This window comes from Typopeltis vanoorti, chromosome 3 (genome assembly GCF_054136105.1).
Source record: "Typopeltis vanoorti isolate ZY-2024b chromosome 3, IOZ_Tvanoo_1.0, whole genome shotgun sequence".
NCBI classification, from domain to species: domain Eukaryota; kingdom Metazoa; phylum Arthropoda; class Arachnida; order Uropygi; family Thelyphonidae; genus Typopeltis; species Typopeltis vanoorti.
Genome location: NC_143551.1, coordinates 102,099,391 through 102,123,952, shown reverse-complemented (window position 1 = coordinate 102,123,952; position 24,562 = coordinate 102,099,391). Strand labels below are relative to the sequence as shown.

The window sequence follows — 24,562 nt, the reverse complement described above, 5'->3', positions numbered from 1 at the left end:
ACAACTGATTTATTCAAATTAGTACGAGCCATGTGATGTTAAATCGCTAATAGTGTTATGCTTAACTGAAGAAAAAGTTAATCATAAAAGTGTAAAATAAATTGCATAAATATTTATATAATTTATATTATCATCCAAAAAAAAAAAAAAAAAAAATGAATGTGTTATTCAGATTAAACTTCCCCATATTTTTGACAAGGATAGGAAGCCATTCTGATTCATGTTAGGGCGGTGGAGTAAGGCCACAGCAGTAGATTGAGATTGTTCAACCTACCAAGAACTGGATCACAACCTTACTAACAGGCAACTTCCCATCCCAATGGCTTTGACAGGCCTTTAAGGCCCGCAACTTTCCAAGCATGCTTGGATTTCATAACCGAAATACGAGGATAGAATGATCACTCCTATGCCTCAAGGTATTCTTGGCTGTATCCCTATGTGTTCACGGGGCCGGTTTGCCTGCTTGCGGGATGAAAAACACCAGATAAACTGGCGGAAAAAACTCTACTGCCCGCACCCAAGACCGGCTAACTTGGCTATGGCTGAGGAAGATCCTTCAGCTCCTCACATCTCCGATGGGAATCGAACCTAGGACACTCTTTCCCCAGGCATATGGTTGTGAAGCGCAAAGCCACTACTAACAGGCAACTTAAGAAATTAAATTCCCTTCTAGATGAAGTTATAAGTTTAGATGCAAACACCATAGAAAAGTTAAAAAAAAAAAACGCATTCTGCAAGAACTCGTTTTCTGGTTTTATGGTTTACCTAAGATCCATAAGAAAAAACATTTCTCTCCATCTGATTGTGGACTGTATTGATTCACCTACTTAGCACATAATCCAGAAGAGATACCAGAAGTGCAAAAGTCATATATTTCCCATATACAAGTAGCAATAAAGGCTTTTCACCTAAATATTAAAATATTAAGGTGTGAAGTAATCAGCTTCTATATACAAGTACCTAGTCATAAGATGCTTCATGACTACACTTGGATAAAGGATTAAACAAGATTACACTTTCTTGACAAGTTTAATTCATAATCAAGTGAAAAATCTATTACATCTATCTCTAATGTACAGTATTTTAATAATAAGATGATACACCTTTTTACTACTTGTATATGGGAAATATGAATTTTGCATTAATTCAACTTTAGTATTTTTTTGGGTCTGGCTCCCACTGAAAATGGCAGCTTGCTTCCTGGGGAGTAAAGCAGTTCTGCTCAGTAGTGGGTTTTTGCTTGTCGCTGAAGCAATATTAAATATCTTGTCATGGAGTGATGAGTTTTGGTAGTGATCCTTCACTCAATGAGATACACATTAATCTTGTAGATCATTGAGTTTTTGGAGACCGGGTATCTTCCCCACACTTTAACAGTACCCCAAAAAAGGTTGAAACCAGTCTTGGTTATGATCTTTCCCATAATGCTATGCATTATGGGACACAAAGGCAAATGATATGAAATTGTCATTTCTTATCATTTGCATCTATATATATATATATATATATACACACAGGGTGTTCGGGATAAATTTGACATATTTATAATTAATTATATTTTTCCGTAAGTTACATGTATTAACACACGCTTCTCTTCATTTAAAAGGTTGGACCCTTCTTCATTCATATACAAGATGTCAGAAAGGATGGATAGCTGGAACCCACCTGAATCATGGAAGAGAATAACTTGTATCATGATGATTCGTGCCGGCCATCAAAATAAGGATATTTCGACTGCTGCCCAATGCTCCCTGAATACAGTAAAAACAATCAGGCATGAACTAGAGACTTGCAATGGTGACTACGAGGATGTAGCAAGAAGAAAGATCCCTAGCAGACGATCTGATTGCGTTCGTACAGCAGAATTCCTAGCAAATCTGCAGGAACAGGTGTTGAAGATCCCTGGCATTGGAATTCGGGCTTTGTCACGTGAAATGTGGTAGCACGATAACAAGAGTAGCCAATGGTAGGCCGTATGTATGGCAGCAGGATTCGGCCCCTTGCCACACCTCTGGGAAAAGTAAAAAATGGTTGTCTGAAAATTTCTACGACTTCACCAGTCCAAATGTTTGGCCTCCAAACTCCCCAGACCTTAACCCCATGGATTATTTTGTATGGGGCGCAGTTGAAAAAGACACCAATCGCACTTCCAGTAATACAAAAGCCCAGTTAATGGATAAAATTAAAACAGTTTTTGCGGCCCTTCCCAGGGAGACTGTAGCATCAGCTTGTTCGAGGTTCCGAAGCAGGATTGAAGCTGTGATCGATGCTAATGGTGGTTATTTTGAGTAAATCTTGTTGATAGTATTGTAATTAACTCTGCCTGTAATGTTTTTTGTCAATTCATTAAATTTAATAGATACAAAGAAGATTTTCTTTTTCCTTACGAAACTGTCAAATTTATCCCGAACACCCTGTGTATGTATATATATATATATATATATGAAAGAAGGATGATTAACTCGGTTAACATACATATTTTTATGAAGAATTGAATGACTAGAACTATAAAAGAAAGAAAAAAAAAAGAAAAAACACTAAACACTGAAAGTTAAAAGACTATGAACAACATAGAGAGTCTCTATACATAATTAGCATGAATATGTTTTAGTTGTATTTAAAGCTGTTCTTTCGTTTGTTGCATTGTTGGGAGAGTGCGTGCTTGCAGCATCACGTGAACGCCAGTACATGATTACAGCTGAATAACTATCTGGGAGGTTGTGGCTCAAGTTATTATTTAGATGAACAGGATTGAAGATGATTTCTTTATATTCCACAATTTTTCTCTCTAGTTCATCATTGCAACAGAAGATGTTAGTAGATTTTTCCCAGCAGACTTTGTGACTTTGGTTTCATCATTAGGATTAGCCAAGAAAAGGATATGATTTGATAATGCACTGGCTCGCTGTCTCTTGTAAGTAATGTCCCTCATATGTTCTTCCATACGCAATTCGACAGATTTGTCTGTCTGCCCAAAATAAGGAATATCACAATCACACAATATTTTATATACACTAGGGTATTTGAGTTGATGATGACAAGGTTTTGGGTGGCTTATTAAGAAATGAATCTTTGGAAGTAGAGTGAACAAGGTTCTGATATTGTATTTTCTTAGAACTTTTGCTAATTTATGTGAAACTGTACTTATGTAAGGAATAGATATATTGCCTTTGAATCTATTTGTTTCTTCTGAGTGATGTCTAGGAGGATTAAGAAGGAATTTTTCAATGACATAGAGCCCGTTCTCTTTTGGATGACCCAAATGAACTTCTTACAGAAATAACCATCTGAAAACTTCTTTCGAAGTTAATGGATATTCCAAGAGAATCATTGAAAAATTCCTTTGTTAGAGAGCTAAAATTGAGGAACATAAGGTTTGGAACGAACAACTGATTTCAGTAAGCTGAAACAGAACATGTTGCATAATGCAGTATAAGATTAAGTAGAAGAGAGCTCACAAGTTGATTGGTAGTATCTATGATAACAATGAAACTACATGGAGGGGGGGTAAGGAAGATATCAAATGACAACCATACATATAGTATGTATATGAATGCCATCATTATCCTGTTACAGGCTGGTGCTGGGTTAAAGGCCTCAATTTTCTCTTTCTCAGATTTTCACTTTCTGGATTCTTAGACACTGTTCATTCAGCTGTTTCCTACTATCCCTATGATCTCATTTCATCTTTTCTCTGAGAATCCAAACTGTAATCATCTTTCACCTCCAGCTACATGGCCAGCTTAGTTCTTTAAATGTTTGGGTATGTAAATAACATCAATTTTTCTTGTCCATCAAATTCTTATATTATTTTCTATCTTCTGTGCTTTTTTAATTCCCAAAGAACTTTTTTCTATTACTCTTTGGTACTTCCTTTCTTTCTTTTGTTGTTGTCAACAATGTTTGGATGATTAGTATAGGCAATATAATGGAATCCATTAGTTTTTTAAATTGTCCTTCATTCACTCTAGCCATTACTTTAAGTACTGGTTATTCTGCACCAATAAATAAGAGAATTTTTCTAATTCTCTTATTTATTGGTGACATTATCCATGACAGACAGGTATACTCTGGCACATATTCAATGTTGATGCCATCCAGTAAAACAGAAATGAATTGCTAGTCATGCTTTCTGTTTTTTTGTCAAATTCACTTGAGTCTCACTAGCTTCCTGGTGTAGTTCAGTTCATTTATCACCAGCAAATCTAAGATTTTAAGATACTGGCTGTTCAATGTGTAACTATAAAAAATCTAGGGGTAATTGCATAACCTTTTCTAATGTTTTTCTGTTAATTGGCTGGTTGAATTTGAGACTCAGTATTTGACTAACTGAGAAGTAATCTTCCTTTCTTTCTGTGCAAAAGACCACTTGCTGATTGCTGTAACTTTGATTAATTTGATATATATATATTTGAGGGAATACAGAGTGAGAGAATATAGAGAAAAATGTAACAAAACAAAAGTCAAGAGTAATACTGCTATTCAAGTATGTGGAAGAAGAGTTAATAAGAAGCAGTATGAATCTTTGATACCTCCGTTTTATCATTTAAACAGAATGGTGTTAATGAAGGTTGACAAAAGAGGTAGCTGAAGATAAACATCAAGAACAGGAGGACCAAGATATAGATGAAAAAAATGAAATGAGCAAATAAGAAAGTAAGTGGTGATCTAATTAGATACCTAACAAATACAAATGAATGCCTGAATATATTTCAGAGACCTGACAAATACTCAATTCGGTCATAAGCAGAATGGGAGAGTGCAAGACTGACAAAAGACACAGGTGAGGAAAAACAGCAATACAAAAAGAGGAAGACCTTAGATGGAATAACTAAATTAGGACTGCTTTAGAAAACAGGAAAATAAGAAATGATCTAAATCAGATACCTCATAAATAAGATATGATTAAAAGTTTTTGTACCATCAAAATGTATGTTTCAGAGATCTGACAAATACTATACAAATCAGGAAGAAAAATGCAATATGAAATTAGTAATTAAATATCAATGGAGTGAGGACTATTCCAGTCACCAAAAAGCTGGAAAAAAAGAATATTGTATTTTTCGGACGATACAACGAACCCCAAATTTATGAGACAATTTTTAGAAAAAATATATTATTATATAAAAATATTCACAAACCTTAAATTTCATTTATTATTACCATAACTCTTGTACCAGCAGCATTCAGTTCGTCTTCACGCGTCTCATTACTGTCACTTTTCGTATTATTGTCTGGACAATATTATACCCAAGGTAAAATACTTTCTACACACACACACACACACACACACACACACACACACACACACACACACACACACACACACACGTAATGAAACAAAAAACTATGTACATGATAAATCTAATTAAATTAAAGCTGCAAAACTATGTGGATCTAAGGCCTTCAAAATTAAAACTATACTTTAAATTTCCTTTATCTTTATAGGATAAATTCATTCTCACACTGACTCATTCTATTAACATGTACTTAACACAACTTAAGTACATGTTAATAGATTAAGTACATGTACTTTGTACATGTACTAACATGCTTAAGTACATGTACTTTGTTTTACATGTACTTAAGCAGTCTACTTGTCTTGTCTTAAGCTTTTCATGAACCATTGAGGTTCTTCATCTGTGGACTTCACAACTGGGACCGTCTTTAGGATAAGGTGGTTGGCCCTATATCTGTCAGTGCATGTGTTCATGGGGGCGGTTTGCCTGTTTTGGGTGAAAAAAAACCCCTCTACCTCCATATGAGATTGGCTAACTCACCTTTGGTTGAAAGACACCAGATATCACTGAGGGAATCGAACCCTGGTCTTTTCAACCAAAGGGCTTCGTCTATACTGACTGAGCTACGGAGGCTCCAAATCAGTCTACTAGACTGAGCATTTTGTTTTTCACAACTAATTCCTGTAAACAAGAAATGTTTATTAGAATTATCAAGCCTTTTCACATCTTCCACGGGATTATGCAATGCTTCCTTATTTAGCATATATTATATTGTTCTAATCATTCTCACTGTATAAATATTCTTACCTCAGGCAATTTAATTTCAAGAAGCACAAATCATAAATTCTTTTCCAGAAAAAAAAAAAAAAAAAAGAAGATAACAGTTTCTTTTACTATTTTTAAAAAATTTATCAGAGTAGATCTCTTCATTAAAGCTACTTTACAGATTTTCTAATTACATCACTTGTTCTGAGAAAAAAAATTAATATCACTGGTGTCCTTGATACAGAAGATGAATCTTAATTAAAAGACTCCATTTTGCATTTCTTCAAATGTTGAAATAGAATGTCTATTTAATATCTCCTTTTATTTACAGTTCACTTGTTGACAGTCCTACTTTTCCAGTTTAATTATTCACCTTGTTAAGATTTTTCTTTTTAGAATCCTCTGTTAATATATTCCAACTATATTCAGGTTTTTTAAAAACTTCCTAAAACAAAATTCTCTGGTCTGCATTCTCAACCTTCCACTCTCTTTCTCCCCTTCGTTGTTTTCCTCCATTACTCCTGTACTTAATGCTCTGTCAGCTGTCAATCACCTTTTAACCTCCTTGGTGACCATGTGCACTTGTTCAACTAAATGGCAAGTGAGAAGTTAATAATGGCTGACATGCTGTCATCATTAGTGAAAGGAGAATGTCCTTACAATAAATAACAGATATTGCAATACACTTAATAATCATGAATTACAATACACAACCGTCGAAATTATTATTAGATATTCATTAACTACATTAACATTTGATTCCTAGACCTACTGGGACTTAAAGTCCTATCGATATATATTTATATCAATAGGATTCAAAGTGTTAAATTGTACATACTTTACATTTCGTTTGAACATAAATATCAATATTGGGCACATCGTAAGTGACGATCATACATGGTTATAAAAGCAAAACTAATAAATACTAATGTAGAGAAACAATTGTAAAAAAATTCATAATTATAAATTATGACTATTTTTACAGTAAATTACTGTATTTTTCAGACCATAAGATGCACCTTTTTACGTAGAGAAATCAACTTAGAATTGGAGTGTGTCTTATGGTCCGAAGGTAGGTGATGCTGGGTAAGTCTTGGATTCCCACGTTTTCAATGCGAACCAGTCATGTGTCTTGCTGAATATGTGGGAATCCCCGCTTTACATACAAAAACTTTATCGGCATCAATGGTAGTTAGTGGGCAAGCTTATGCGGTTTTGAATGGACAAGACTATTATTGAGCCTTTTAAAAAATGTAGCATAAGTAATGCAATGGATAGTACTGAAGATGACTTAGTTTTTGAAGAGAGTGCTAACAATAATTCAGGTGCAAACTTGACTTGTTTGTCTGTTTGCTTACTTGGGAAATGGAGTAAAACCAGGTTTAAAATAGCTTGGTATCTTTAACATATATATATATATATATATATATATATATTTTATTTGGTCTTGAGTCAATTATTTCCTGGATTCTAAAAGGAATAGAGTTAAAAGTTGTTGCACATATTGAATTCTTGTGGATTTACTTAACACTCTATGTAAAAACAGTCTCTTTACACAGATAAACAAAATTGGCACAGCCAGTAAGAATTTTAACATAACTGTTGTAGCTGACATGCTACTATTCCAACCAACCCAAAAAAGCTGAAAAAAAAAAAAAAATAAAAAAATAAATAAATAACTTACCATCTTTCTTTTCTTTAAAAACAAGTACAGATGCTGGAGGGAAAATAATAGGTGCATAAACAGTAGCAACAACTGCAGTGTCATGCTTAAGGAACCTCTCATACTGAAATGAATAAATATTTACCTTATAATCAGTATAAAGAAAAGCAACAGTTTCAAACATTCAGTATTACTATAACTGAATTAACTTCTAAATTAAACTTGCAAAGAAATTATATTCTTGTTTAATCCTTTATCCAAGCATAAGCAAACACAGTTTGTGTGTAAAATATTTTCATGACTAGGCTTGTATAGAGAGGCTAATAACTCTGCATCAATTGTGGTAGTATCTCATAATGCAAAAACACACCTTCTTTCGTGTGTGTGTGTGTGCATAATGCTTATACATTATGGGAAGGGCCACTACCCCTGCCCCCTGACTGGTAATGATGACCTTTATTGAGGTCTCATAATGCATAGCATTATACACATATGAAAGGATGTGTGCTTTGTACTATGGGATACTAAGATAATAATAAGATAATTAAAGATACAACCAAAAATATTATTTCTTGGTATCTTTAATTTATAGTATAACCAAGTGAAAAATCTTTCAACATCTATCTCTAATCCAAAGTATTTTAGTAATAAGGTGTGACAATTTTTGGCTACTCGTATATGGATATGACTTCTGCATTACTTCAAACTTGGTATCACTTCTGGGCCTGGCTCCCACTGATGAGACTTCAATAAAGGTCGAAACTGGTCTGTTTAGTGATCCTTCCTGGACTGGTTGGCCGAAGTGGTTAGTGTATCTGCTCTCCAGTCAAAAGGCTGAGGGTTAGAATCCTGCTGTGGGAATGGATGTTTGTGATTGTCTGTGAAAACACTACTAGTGGTGGTGCTGGTGTATTGAGTGGTGGAGACAGAGAGATGTAGAGTTGGTGCCCTCCCTTGATGAGTCTTTGGATTCACTGGAGGTGTCATGTAATAATAATAATATTATTATACATGTCCATTAGGATATGTGTTTTGCATTATGAGATACTAAGGCAAGTGATGTGAAGTCATTAGCCTCTATATATGAGTTGCCCTGGCGTGAAGTTACTTCATGACTTACACTTGGATTTTACTTAATTCCTTACACTTAGATAAAGGATTAAATCAAAAATATAAAATTCTTGGTATCTTTAATTTATAGTATAACCAAGTGCAAAAACTTTCAACAGTTTACACTTACCTTTTCCTTTCTGTATATGGCTCTGATATGTTCATTGTGAAACTCTTCTTTATCTGAGCAATGTTTTTTCTTCATAAAATTAACCTCAGTGCATCCAATTTGTTTGTTAAATAGAAAACAATGCACCTTCCATTCCTGGATGCTCTCATCGAAAGACAAATTAATGGTAGTCTATAGTTTTTGGTATATAGAAAGAAAATAAATACAAGAAGGTTCATCGATAGTGCTTCTCATCATCATTATTCAAGCACAGGCATTATGCTCCACTGATTCTCTTCTAAAAAGATGGAGTCATACTCCTGCAATTAATATCATATATTATCACCCACACTTTCATTTCAAATGTTATTCTATTTTACCTCTTTTCATATGTATGCACTGATGAGGGTTATGAAACGTAACCAAAAATTCTGTATGTATATATTATTATTTCATAATTAGAATTTTCTATAGTGAAAGTTGACTGTAATGTGAAAATTTTGGTCTAGAGACCAAACACAGAACACCCCGCTAGAAAATAAGTAGGTTGGTGATCTTACGTGGCAATGAAATTCATTCACCACCTGAAGACATTCATAAATATCAATGCTTAGAGTGGGATTCAAACTCATGATTGGTGAGAAGTGCTTCATTCAGATAAGTAGGACATCAAATAAACAGAACTTGTTATATAATATTTTAATTAATAACCATTATAAAAGATTAAAATACCAAAGGAGTAAATAATGCCGAGGAAATTTGAATAATGACTAATTATTTAAGGAATTTACAACATATACCGGAATATTAATTAAAAGAAACTTTAATAAATGCTTACTATTTATGATCTACTTGCTATGATCGAGTTAACTCGATTGAAGTTTATTTGACTTGGGTTTGTGTCCTTGTATGACATCTAAAGAGAAAAATTTAAACTGGTGCAACTAATCATATTAAGCACCTCCAGAGCGCAATTGGAAGAATGACAGTACATTGCACCCTTCAATTGTAAAAGGCTTAAGTTCGATTCTCGTCGTGATGGGAGGAATCTTTATATATGGACTTTTTCAATCAAAGGTGAGTTAACCGATCTCATACGGAGGTAGCAGGGTTTTTTCTCCTGGAAACTTGGGTTTTTCATCGCGCATACAGACAAATCAGTCCTTCCGAACACATGCAATTTACAGACAAGAAATACTAGTTGTGGTGGAGGGCGGTAGATGGTGTGAATTGTGTACTACTTCAGATGAAGAAGATCCTGGTAATTCTACATAAATTAATGTGCGTAATTTGCTTAATCAAGTGGACACCCCTTGATTATGCAAATTTTATAAAACACTATTATTGCCATTTTTGTGAGTGAACAAGTGTATATCAAGAATGTATGATGCTGTCCGGACTTCTTACTTCAGTAAGATTGATTTTATTTATAAATTTTTTGCAAAATTAATTCAGCACATGGGACAATGTCAGTAGACTATAAAATCAGCAGTCAAAGGGTTAAGTGTGTTAAGAAGGAGTGGAGCGTACCTGGGCCATGTGGCCAAATAGCGAGCACATCATTGTAGCGAAGCCAAACAGTGGGTTTTTGTGGGGCAGAGTTTAAGGCTTTCTCTTCAAAAGTCTCCATAAAGAAGTTGGCCAGGGGTGGGGAGAGAGAGTGGTGAACCCATGGCTGTCCCCTCTATCTGTTTGTAGAATTTTCCTTGCCAAACGAAATAGCCTGAGATCATTGTGAACTGAAATAGGGCTGAGATACCACTGTTTGGCTTTGCTATGTTGATGATGTGTTCACTATTTGGCCACATGGCTCAGATACACTCCACTCCTTCTTAACACACTTAAACAACCAACACCCCAGAATCCAGTTCACCTTGGAAAAAGAGGAAAACAACAGTCTCTCTTTCCTAGACACTCTAATCACTTGCCAGCCTGATGGATCCTTGGTATTCTCTGTTTACAGAAAACCCACCCATACAGGCAGATACATTCACCAGTAATCCCAACTCTCACAACAATATGGGATTATAAAAACACTATATAACAGGACAAAATTAATCTGTTCAGATTAATGCCAATAGCTACAACCCCCCAAAAATATTAAAACCAGATACCCCCCCCCTTCATAACAAAGATTACACTAAATCTATCACTATTCCCTATATCCAGGGCACCTCGGAAAAAATAACCAAAATCTTAAAAAAATATGAGCTAACTTCTTGTTACAAACCACATAAAAAATTGGCATCCCTTATCTGCTCCACCAAAGACCAACCACTTCCCCTAGACCTACCTGGGGTATACCAGGTCCCTTGCAGCTATAAACTGTCCTACTTTGGACAAACATGCAGGACAGCAAATGTCAGGATTTCGGAACACAAAGACTACACCCGGTTTAACCAGTATAGCCACTCTGGGCTTGCAGACTATGCTCTGGATACCTGCCACAGAATACGTTGGAAGAAAGCCACATTAATACACTGCAGCAAGTTTAAATATGAAAGATTGTTCATAGAATTAGCCTCAACTCTAAAAAACTTTCCAAACCTTAACAAATTTGGGAAGCTTGCATCACGAGAACATCAGCCCAACAGCCAAGACAACCCAATATAGCCTATTAGGAGACACCATTGGGACTCTAGGAACAACAGTAGTTTCTCTCTTCTGCCTCAGTTGCTCTTTGTAGCACCTGCATGCACTTGTCATAGTTATATGTTCCCATTAAAGATGGCAATGTGACATTGTTGAAATATAGGAAGTATTTATTAAAGTTTCTTTTAATTAATATTCAAGTATACAGTGTAAATTCTTTAAATAATTTAATAGTCATGTGCTACTAATGGCTTTCTACAAGAAATTCGAATAAATGAACATAACAAATTTATATGCTTACTTTATGTTTATCACCACTTGTATATGCTGAATATATAGGAGAGGCTTTAAAGCGGCGATATCCAACATGAAATATAAGTTGTTCCTTTGATTTCACTGGGTCAGTAAAGCATGGATGACGCTTTATTACCATATTAAGCACTGACATCTTTTGTTCATGAGGAAGAAGGCAATATATTATTAAAGGATGATTTTTATTCCATGTATCTGGGAAGAGAAAATAAGGAAAACTTATATAAAAAAAACATATTACAAGGGTTTTAATACTCCCCTCCCCCGATTAGATATAAATGAATATCAGCTATAGTTAACTTTCATTTTAATAATTATGTTATTATTATTTTTTTACTGTAGAAACACTTATTTTTTAATGATCTTTCATGTTAGAATGTTGAGAACATTTATAGTTACCAAAAAATTTCCACAAATCATTATCTTCAAATTCCTGATATAAGGCTATGTACTGTATTATACAGGATGTTATAATAGTACTATATGAAAAGTTTTATCTTTACCAACTCCTTAATTACAATTTTACTCCAAATTAATCCATGTCAGGACTCTGATATCATGAGATATATTTCAGAAGACAGATTGTATCAATCCATCTAGATCGTGCTCTCCCAGTGGATCTTTTTCCAATCATCCTGGCACAATATACTTTTGCGAGAATAATTGAAATGCCTCAGATAAGCTTCAACCACACATTCCTGAATTCTAATATTAAGTCATCTTCTTCTTCTTAGCTTCCCGTATTAGGCAATTTTTGCCTGTAACATTTCCAAGGGTTTAAAAAGTCTTCTGCCCATCTCCTCCTGGGTCTTCCTCTTGATTGTTGTCCCTCTGGTTTATATTGCCTGGAAATATATTCCATGCAATATTTGGCCATCTGTCCTCATTCATTCTTTCTATGTGGTTTTTCCAGTTTCTTCTATAGTTTGTGATGTCGTCTGTTATGCTAATTATGGATAACTTTTCTTATTTCTTTGTTTCCTGTCTATTCTTTTATAGCCTGCAGGAGGTCTTAGGAACTTAATTTCTGCAGCTTCCATTTATCTTTTATCTTGTTCTCCCCAAGTCCATGTTTCAATGCCATATTTCAGAATTGGTTTGGCTATTATTTTATATAGTTTTATTTGGGTTGTTCTGGACATCTGTTTATTGAAGTGTCTGTTCAAAGTTCCAATGACCGCTTGGAATTTTTGCTAATATTAAGTACTTTCCTAAAATCTTCATTTTTAATATTGATCTGTTATTGATGCTATCTGTTCACTCTTAATTTTTCTTGACTCTCACATCTGCTGTCTAGCCTCTGAATTGTACTTCTGACCCAACTCTCAGATTCATAAGTTGAACTGGTTTGAACACTAGTTTGTATTCTACTAGTTTAGTGTTTAGAATAATTTTTCTTATTCCATATAAATTTATTCAGTTGACTCCCTACCACACCAGCTTTGTTAGTTCTGTGTCTATTTCAATATTTAATTTGCTAGCTTTAGCTAAAAATTGTGTCAAAATAGTAAAATATTTTGAATGCCATACAAGTTCTCCATCAAGAATGCAGCTGGTTTTCCAAGTTTTATAGTTTTGGTCTCTTTATTGCTAATTTTCATACTAAATTTATTACACCAGTTATTCGATTTAGTTAGAACATCTTGCAGACTTCCACTGGATTTAATCAGGAGTAACTACATAAGGAGCTTGAGATCTCGAATTTTTATATCAGATTTAATGTTACTTTCCCTATTATTGTAATTCACTGTTATCATCTATGATGATGATGGAGATAATGTGCACAGTTGTATCACACATGATTTACCATCAAACTATCTTTCTGTACCTTTCATATTTTCTATCCCAGTTCAGTCATTGCTTATTTCATTTAATAATCTTCCAAGGTAAATACTCAAGGCATCCAGAATTTCTTTAGTTTTTTTGTAACATCTTTATCATTTTTGATTTCTATTACAGTATACTTTCCTTCATTTTGGAGCTTTTTCAACTCTCTTGAAATCTTTTGGTTTCCAATTACTTTTCTTTAGCCTTTTTTACACATGCTTTCTTACATTTTTCTCTGCATTCCCCCTAGACATCTGCTGATTTACTTATTAGTAACTTTTGATATGATTTTTCTTTTCAAGGAAAGTCTCACAGAAGAAACTTCACCACACGTCTCTCTGGACAAATTGTTTTCTTCATAGTTTCTATGGTTTGGTTTTTGCTTTTGCAATCTCACTTTTTCATCTCAATACATGTATGATGGAGTCTACAGTCCACCTTTGAAAGGTGCTCTCTCTCTTTTTTTGTGTGTATCCCACTGATGAAAATTCATATGCTAATAGTAGTGTGTGGACCAGGATTTCCTTTTCTATTTTTATTATTTTTTAAATGTCATTTTTTACCTGGTCCATAAGCGCTGCTCCAGAGACCAACAATGAAGCTTTTTCAAGCCACTCCAGGCATCCAATAAGCAGTATAGTAGTCTCACACCAGCTCATTTCACATTTATTCAAAAACCTTAATCATATGCATCTCAGTTGGATAATGGAAATGATTGCAGACTGAAATTACTGGACTCTGCAAAAGCATGTGACCGAATACTGCATGGAGCTCTATTATGTAAGTTAGAGCAAAGAGATCGGTTATGAAGCAAGTGATAACAGATGTCTGAATATTGAGTAATGCACTTCACGATAAAAAAAAAAAAGGAGCAATTACTTAGCATTTTTATTACTGCTATATCAAATTAATAATATAATAATATCTTAGGTAATTAAAGCTAAATATAAAATATTGCTTGATTTAATCATCATCTAATTCCTGATATGTACCCTCAGGAGTGTACAGGATAATTATGACAACATAAAAAAAGTTACACCATTACTAACTTCCAATCAACAATTTTCCTCCAGATTAATCCGTTATCTGTCAAGACTCCATCCAACATTATCAGATCTTATATTTCTGTCTTTTAAAGCACTCTCTATACTTCCTTTTTTTACTGTATCAATCCCTCTACATCTTGGTCTTTTTTCCTGCCAACCTGAAATGCTTGTTTTGCTAATCTTTCCCTCTCCCAGTCTGCTTAAGTGACTGCACCACCTGAAATTAGCTCTGCTAACACATTCCTCAATGCTAACAATATCCAATTCTTTCCTAATATCCTCATTTTTAATATGGTACTGACTTTGATGCTGTCTGTTTTACTCCACCAACCTTTCTCAGAACTGTCATATCTGTTGTCTCCAGTCTTTGATCAAGTTTTATTTCCAACCCAGGTCTCAGATCCCTAAGTTAGAATTGGTTTGAAAGCTGATTTCTATACAGCTAATTTACTGTTTTGACTCATTTCTTTCATATTCCATGTAAATTTAGTCAGACTTCCCACCATACCAGCTTTGCTAATTCTGTTGTCTATTTCCAAATTTAATTTACCATCTCACTAAAAACTGTGTCTAAATAATTGAAATATTTTACTTGTTATACAGGTTCATCATTCAAGATACAGTTGATGTTTTCAATGTTTCTGACTATTTTCATTGTCTTTGTCTTTTTATTGCTGATTTTCATGTCAAATTTATTACAATAGTTATTAAATTTAGTCAGGGAATCTTGAAGACTTGTACTGGATTTATTCAGAAGTATAACATCATCTGCATAAAGTAGAGATAAAATTAATATCACCAATTTTGATATCAGGTATAATCAGTGGCAGCTCGTGGCTTGAAATCGTGGGAGTGCTGCAACTTCCGAAATATACATACACACTGTAAGTACAGTGTATGTGTGTTTGGATAAAATATCAAAATTACGGTAAAAATTTCAAAAAAAATTAAACATGAAAAAATATTATTTATTATCAATAAATTATCATCATCATTATCAACAACCATGAGTCCAATGCCTGTAGGTGTCTGATGACATCTTGATATGATTCTTCCATTGCATTCTATTTTGTGCAAGATGACTCAGTATATGTATAGAGTTTCTGCACCATTTGGCAATGTTATCGCCCCAGTCTCTGTTTGGTCTTCCTTTTTTGTTCTTTCCTTCAATCATCCCGAACAGCAGCATCTTTATTTTTCTCTCATTGTTCATTCTACATATATGGGCCAAAGAGACGTTGTTTCCGTTTGATTATTTTCTGGATCAGGTTTTCTTTTGGTTGTATTCGTCTATAGATTTCCTCATTGTTCACTTTCTGGATCCAGTTTATTCTCAAGATCTTTTTTGTAGCACTTCCTCTCAAATGCTAATATCCTCCTTTCAGATTCTCTCAGGAGTACCCAAGCCTCACATCCATAGAGCGTGCTGCTGAAGATACAGGTTTCTACAATGCGCAGTTTAGTTTGCATCTTTATAGCTTGGCTCTTCCATATTTTGTCCATGGCTTTTAAAATAGTTGTCGCTCTGGCTATTCTAATTTTTATCTCCTTTTTTGGGGGTCCAAGTCATGTGTCATGTGGCATCCAAGATATGTGAAGTGTTCCACATTTTCCAGTTGAAATCTGTCTATCGTAACTCCTGTTGTCCGAATATCGTTGTCTTAGTTTTTTCAAAGTTGACATTTAGTCCATATCTTTTTCCTTCTGTGTATAGTGTTTGCAATGTCTGTTCCAGCTTTGCTGCATCTTCTTCAATCAGGACGATGTCATCTGCAAAGCAGAGGTAGTTTATTCTCATGCAATTTATTGAAATGCCTCTGCCTTCTTCTTTAATCTTATCTAGTGCTCTTCTCAGATGTGTGATGAAGATGATTGGTGATATTGGGTCCTCTTTTCTTGTGCCTTGACTAGTGGCAAACCAATCTCGAGTCTCACCTACTATCCTGATTTTTGCTTGTGCTTGGCTGTTTATATCTTTCAGCAGGGAGATCAATTTATTGTCCACACCATAGGATTCCAAGACAGCCCTTGTTATATTTTGGTCAATATTAGCATTGGAAGTCCACGAAACAGCAGTATATCTTTTTGTTCTTTCTTCGAGCTTTCTCTGCTATTAGTCTTAATGCGAGTATTTGCTGTACTGTACTTCGATCTTTTCAAAATCCGGCTTGCTCATCAGGAAGATATGCCTCCATATGTCCCTTCAGGCATTCTGTTAGTATTTTCATCAGCACTTTGCCAAGATGACTCATTAATGCAATAGTTCTGTAATTAGTGCATTCTAAAGCACTGCTTTTCTTATGAAGAACAACCAAGACCAATTTTTTCCACTCTTCAGGAGCAATACCCTGATCTCCATATTTCATTACATAGCTTACGCATTTCTTTTACAACTGATTCTCCTCCATATTTCAGCATCTCACCCTATTATGATCTCCAGGACTCTTGTTCTTGAGATGCTTTATAGCTTTATTCACCTCCTCTTCCAAGATGTCATTTTCAAAGATCTCTGCTGATGGAGAGATTGCTTTTAGTTCTTTGATTACTTCTGTTGCAGTATTATTTAGTTGATTTTTATATAGTTCGCTGCAATATCTTGTCCATCTGTGTATGATTTCTGTCTTGTCCATCAATACTTTACCATCTTCATCTTTGACTGCTACTGATCTTATTTTCCACTTCCTATTGACATTTCTTATAAGTTTGTAGACCTCTCTAGTTTTGTGTTCTCCATAGTACTGTTCAATGTCTTTGCACTGGTCCTCCAAACCATTTGGCTTTATCAGATCTTGCTGCTTTCTGTACTTCATTGCATTTTCGATGGTATAACTCATTTACTGCCTCTGGTTTATCTCTTTTAAGTTTCAGTTCTCTTTTCTCTTGTACCAATTTTAGAGTTTCCTGAGTTATCCATTTATTGTTGATCTTTTCTCTTTCAGGAATTACTTCCTCTACTGTTTTTATTAGCACTGTAATCAGTCGTTCTGCTCTTGTATTTATATTTTGTTTTTCACTTGGGGTCTTAAGCTTAGTTTCCAATATGTTCTAATATGCTGTTCTTAGCCTGTCTTCATTTAGTTTTGAGATGTCTCTAGCTTTTTGGAACTTTCCTTTGTATTTCTGTTTCAGTTTTAGTCTTATATTCGCAATCACTAAGCTGTGGCCTGAATCAATATCAGTTCCTTGGAATGATTTGCACTGTTGAACTGAGGTTCGCCATTTCTGGTCTATTAATATCAGGTCAATCATATTCCTGTGTTTGCCATCAAAGGAGCACCATGTCCATTTACGACAATCTTTTTGTTGGAATTTGGTATTGCAAATCATAAGGTTGTTATCCATGGCAAATTCCAGAAGCATCTTTCCACATTCATTTCTTTCTCCATATCCAAATTTTCTCATAACCTTCTCCGATCCTGTGTTATTTTTGCCAATCTTTGCATTCCAGTCTCCTCCAATGATGAGTATATCCTGCTTCGGCACCTCATCAATTTCTAGTTAGAGATCCCTGTAAAATCTCTTAATGTTTTCATCTACACACTCTGCAGCAGGTGCATATATTTGAATGGTTGTGATATTAAATGGTTGGCTGTGAATCTTACAACTATTATTCTTTCACTAACTGGTTTGTATCCTATCATTACCTGACAGGCCTTGTTACTTAGCAGGAAACTTACACCTGCTTCATGCTTATTTTCATTTCCTGACCAGAGAACTCTTCCACCATTTGATTCTCCTGACAATGTCTATCTCATTTCTAAAATACCTAATATATCACATCTGTATTTCTTCATTTCTTCTTGAAGCAACTGCAATTTTCCAGTTGCCCAGAGTGTATGGATATTCTATGTACCAATTGATATTCCATCCTTTACAGGCCTGAGTTTGATTTTGATTTTTTTGTCTTTGTTTTCAGTAACTGATTTTTCAATCCAACCCTCATTACTTGATTAGGGACGTGGACCTTGTTTGACCGGGCGATGTCCGAGCTGGCATGAGTCTTTTTTCTTGTTCTTTGGCATCAGATAAAATTATATAGTTTGGTATAATTCAAAATTACTTAAAAATAAAATATATTCTTCTTGTTTTGTTTCATGTAAAAATATTGTTTATTATCGATAAAATTATACAGTTTAGTATAATTCAAAATGATTTAAAAATAAAATCCATTATCATAACCCCAATAATGTTCTAAAATAAAAACTATAACAAATGTGATGTCTTTAATTGTAATGTCCAAATATTTAAAGAGACGGAGCAAAGATGATAAGCACTATGAACACTCTACTACTGGTGCAAACTGCATATAAACAACAGTGAAACTGAGCGATGGACAGTGCCGCATTACTCTAATAGCTCGCATCTCACTATGATTTGCATATGCTTGTGCGCGTAGCAATATGACACTGTGGTAAATACAGTGCTGCTAGCGTCCTTCGCCCTCCTAAGCGATACAAAGTGGATTTTTATTATTTTTTATACAAATGAAGAGAATTGTATAGGATTGTTGATGATAAAATTAAATATTACAAGCAAATATAAATAAATTAATAAATATATTTATATATCGAAAAAAATTGGGGGTGCTGCAGTTCCGCAGTGCCTATGCACGAGCCGCTTCTGGGTATAATATCACTTTCCTTCATAATGTGATTCATATAAATAGTGAATAACAGTGAAGATAATGTGCACCCTTGATTTTACATCAAACCATCTTTCTATACTTCCTTCAATTCTAACTGCTGAATTACAGCTTAGATAGAGACCATGTAGTGTTTGATATAATGTCTCATTTGCACCATATAACTGTAGTGTTTTGAAGAGCTTTCCTCTTGTCACTGTCATATGTCTTTTCTAAATCTGTGAAACTTAAGTACAAATCTTTTCCTTTAGTGTTACATGGTGATCAGCATTCATTTCAGTAAAATTATGGAGACTACAACCATGTTAGGAATCATTACTTTAATTTCCCAATATTTTGACCTTCATATTAAGTTATTTGGAGTACACAACACACACATATATATATACACAAAGCCAAGCTATATTACATTTCAAACAACATGACAATGATTTGATCTAGTCTCACCTCTAGTGAAAAAGAAAAGTACAAATCCTTGCTATATTCCCAAGATTTCTCAACTATTTGTCTTAAAGTGAAAATGTGATCCTGACAACCTCTATTTGGTCTGAATCAGCTTGTTCTTCACCAAGCTTCCCTTCCACAATTTTTCTTAGCCATTTCTCAGTTTTATTCAGAAAATTAAACATTCAGTTTTATTTTCCTTTTTATATGGGTGCTAAGAGCTCTGCTCCAATCATCCGGAATTCGACCGACTGACCAGGTCTTCTGAATTATGCAATGCAGCCACTGTAAAACTTTTATACCTCCATATTTGAGCATTTATGGTCAAATTTCTACTCCAGCTGCCTTTCCACATTTCAGGTTTTTCATGATTTTTTTTTTTTTTTTACTTCAAGTATGAATATGTATTCCTGACTGCATTCCTGTTGGGAGTTTTCTACCACCGTGCTGACACTGCTAGTTTCATTTAGCGGTCTTTCAAAATAATTACTCCAGACATCCACAAGATATCTTTATCTTCAGTTTTCATGTCACCTTTATCATTTCTGATTTCTTTTATAGTACTTTTCCCTCCATTTCTAAGCTTTTTCAATAGCCTCCAAAATATTTTGCCATCTTCCTGATACTTATTTTCTATGTTCTTACCAAAGTTTTCCAATGACGTTTGTTTAGCTAAACACAGTGCTTTGCTTTCTTACATTTTTCTCTATATTCTCTAAGAGCACAAACTGACTTACTTGTCAGGAACTTTCGATAAGCTTCCTTCTTTTGCTTGGTTGCCTCTAACTTCTTTAGGCCACCATGGAGTTCTGATTTTTCTACCCTTACAGACCTTACCAAATGCCTTTTTGACTGAATCAATCAATGCTTTCTTCAGGTTTTGTCAGTGAATCCAAGGTTTGTTTTTTGCTTTCAAAGTCTTTCATTTTTTCTTCAATGATGTTTGTGAATTTGAGTTTAAATTCACATCCTGATAGCTGCTCAACTCTGATTTGTTTTAAAACTTTCTTGCACACTCTTCTTTTCAATATGAAATTCAATTTTATCTTGCTCACAACTAAGTAGTGATCACTTCCTATTTCAAATCCTCTGTATACTCGTGTCCTGAACCAGTGGGAAAACATCAATATCAACTATAACATTGTCAATGAGACTTTTCTTATTCCTTGTATCTTCTTTCCATGTGAATTTGTGCACATTTTTATGTTGGAACATAATAAAGCTTGATTTAATCATAGCGCTAGTGGAACATATGTACTATAGATAATAATGTAAGTTTCACAGCTTACAAATGTCAATCATGGGATGCCACTAGTGTTGATAAGGTACGAATTCATCATGCCCACCCGCCTCATCTTTGTAGTCTTCCTAAATGCACGAGGATTGCAATCCACTATGTCCAATAGTGGACTGCATTGGCTCTCCAACTTAATATCTTGCTAAACATATTACAGAAGATATCATCAACCTATTTAAATTTACCATCAATGCAGGCTATTTTAAATGGCATAATAAGTTCACATTAGAGGTTTAATGGAATATTAACAGCACTGAGAAAGGATTAAAACTAATTTTAATACTTCCAATATTTCGTCTCCATCACAGACACATCTTTGGGGATTACAAAAACCTTTTATAACAACACACACACACACACACACAAATACAATACAAAATGAAACTAAAGTCCTATCTAGGTGGTGCGCCCTCTATGGGCATTCGCAGGTGGCCTGGGATGTAAAGAGGGATCTCTGATAATTAAAATTTCCCAAATTTTGGGAAGTTTAATGCAACCGTATTTGTTTAAATTAGGTTGATTCCTGAGTGCAGATGTAGATTCAAAGAATAGTCTTTCTTTCTTGAATTTACTATGGTGGAGCATGGTAGTTTTTTTCCAGGAAATACTGTGGGATGTATCTTAAACATGGTCTGCAAGGCCAGATTGACCATAATCGTGTTTCCAGATGTAAGAATTGTGTTCTTCTAACCGGATGGATGCTGACCTGCCTGTTTGTCTGAAGTACACAAGTTTACAGGAACAAGGTACTCTATATACACCAGGCACTGAAAGAGGAGGGAGCTGGTCTTTAGTGGAGCGGATAAGGGTAGCAAGTTTACAGTGGGGCTTAAAAGCTGTATGGAGGTTGTACTTTTTTAATGATCTGGCTATTTTTTCTGAAGTGCCACGGATGTAAGGAATAGTGATGGCATTTCTGAAGTCCTTCTGAAGAGATGGTCAGGGGATGGGGAAGGACTTGATTATTTTTTTTTAATTCTGTAGTCATTATAGCCATTGGAAAGGAAGGTGTTGTGTATGAGTTCGGTTGAAAGGGCAGTTTTACTGGAACAAAGATTGTAGGCCCTATTGGTCAGAGTTTTAATAATGCCATATTGCTGGGAGGGGTGGTGGTGGTGGTGGTGGGAGAGTTTGTGAATGTATCTGCCTATATGAGTAGGTTTTCTATATACAGAGAGAGAAAGGTTACCATTAGGCGTGTTACTAAGGTGTCTAGGAAGGGTAAACTACTGTTATTTTCCTTTTCCATCGTAAACTGGATTCTTGGATGTAGACTATTGAGGTGACTGAGGAAGGAATCTAATGTGTCTGGGCCATGAGGCCAAATAGAGAATACATTATCTACATATCTCAGCCAGATAGAAGGTTTTAGAGGGAAAGAGGCAATGGCTCGTTTTTCAAAATTTTCCATGTAATAATTGGCAAAAGGGGAACTCATGGCAGTCCCCTCTATCTGTCTGTAGATTTTGTTCTTCCAAGAGAAATAACCAGAGTTGATGGCAAAGGAAAAGAGCTCTAAAATATCAGAAGGAAAAACGTTTTTTAAGAGTGTTAAGGTGTCAATTAGGGGAATATTTGTAAACAAAGAGATGACGTCAAAGCTGACCAATATATCTGTATTATTTAAAGTAAGATTTCCAATTAAGTTTTTAAAATGGGTGGAGTTTTTTACATAAGATGAGGTAAGACCAGTGAGGGGTCAAAGAGTTAGCTAGCTGCTTTGATAATTTGTAGCAAGGTGCATTGGTGGCATCTGCTATAGGTCTTAGGGGAGAATTATGTTTGTGGATTTTGGGTAAACCGTATATCCAGGGGGGGGGGGGGGGGGGAACGAGAACAGAATGGTTTGAGTTTTTTTTGTAATGTTAGGAAGCCAGGAAGAAACATTTTTTTAAGTAGGTTTTTTTAATTTTTTAACTTGAGTTTTTGTGGGATTGTGTTCCAGTCGTATGTAGGTAGCGTGATCATGGAGAATAATATCCATTTTCTGATTATATTCTGAGGCATTGAGAACAACAGTGGCATTACCCTTATCAGCTCTGGTGATGACAATACTTTTTTCTTTCCGTAATTTTTTGAGGGCAGAGAGTTGACTGGAAGATAAATTAACTTTAGGAAGTGAAGAACGGGAGAGAATGTTAGCTACATCAAGTCTGATGTTACTGGCTGTTTCTGGAGTTAAGTGACAGATTCCGTGTTCGATGTTGTACATAATATCCAATACCGGAACTTCAATAGGTGTGACAGCAAAATTGTGTACTAGGCTTAGGGCACTAACGGCATCTTCGCTAAGTCTTTTAGAAGATAGGTTGACTACTGTATGGAGTGGTTGAACTTCATTTAGAGGTTTAGATTTGCAAAGGTTATTGAACTTTTTGATGTGCTTATTTTTTATTTTCTGGAATTCTTTTTGAGAGGAAGCTTCTGAGATGCTAAGGAGAATAGACCAAAGTTCAGGATTGAGTATAGCAGAGAGCTCTGTCTGTAATGAGACAATGGCGGCGTTGGTCATAGCTAGGCTGGCGCAAGTTTCAGTAATCTCTCGTAATGCACCTGCAAACACGATTATGGTCAATCTGGCCTTGCAGACCATGTTTTGGATACATCCCACAGGATCTCCTGGCACCACCATAGTAAATTCAAAAAAGAAAGACTATTCTTTGAATCTACATCTGAACTCAGGAATCAACCTAATTTAAACAAATACGGTTGCATTAAACTTCCCAAAATTTGGGAAACTTTAATTATCAGAGATCCCTCTTTACATCCCAGGCCACCTGCAAATGCCCATAGAGGGTGCACCATCTAGATAGGACTCTAGTTTCACTTTGTATTGTGTGTGTGTGTGTGTGTGTGTGTGTGTGTGTGTGTGTGTGTGTGTGTGTGTGTGTTGTTATAAAAGGTTTTTGTAATCCCCAAAGATGTGTCTGTGATGGAGACGAAATATTGGAAGTATTAAAATTAGTTTTAATCCTTTCTCAGTGCTGTTAATATTCCATTAAACCTCTAACATGAATTCTTCACAGCACGCCTCAACACATGCATAATAAGTTGCTCAAACACATAGAAGGAATAGCAATGAGAAGTCCTATCTCACCAGCCTTAGCAGATTATTTTATGGAACATCTAGAAAAAGATCCCTTTGATACTATATTCCCTCAGCCTCACATATGGTTATGTTTTGTTGTTGATATATTTGCAATCTCTGATTCAGAATTACTTCAGTTCCTAGAGAAAATAAGCTCCTTGTACTCCCATATCAAGTTCACTACTGAATGCAAGTTCAATAACCAACTACCTTTTTTGATGCCTTAATTATTTGTAATCTCCCAGATCATGTTGAATTGTCAGTTTATCATAAACCAAGTTTTACTGGCAGATACATTCACTCATCCTCCCATCATCATTCATCACAAAAAATGTGTATTATCAAGAGTCTTGTACACAGAGTTTATGTGATTTGCTCTTCTAATCCTCTTCTGTTAGATGAAGTGATTAAAATTAAAAGCAATCTA

The 24,562-nt window shown here is 35.0% G+C and overlaps 1 protein-coding gene across 1 annotated transcript in view; it reads right to left on the bottom strand.

Annotated features, from left to right (window-relative positions):
- The window catches only part of Tsr1 (Tsr1 ribosome assembly factor), a 273,200-nt gene that overhangs the window by 63,870 nt on the left and 184,768 nt on the right, over positions 1-24,562 (bottom strand). Inside the window, exons 16-17 of the mRNA XM_090415842.1 lie at positions 11,781-11,986; positions 7,690-7,792 (exon numbers count right to left, since the gene is read on the bottom strand). Coding sequence (XP_090271968.1) covers positions 7,690-7,792; positions 11,781-11,986 — 309 coding nt within the window. The remainder of the gene's footprint in view (positions 1-7,689; positions 7,793-11,780; positions 11,987-24,562) is intronic.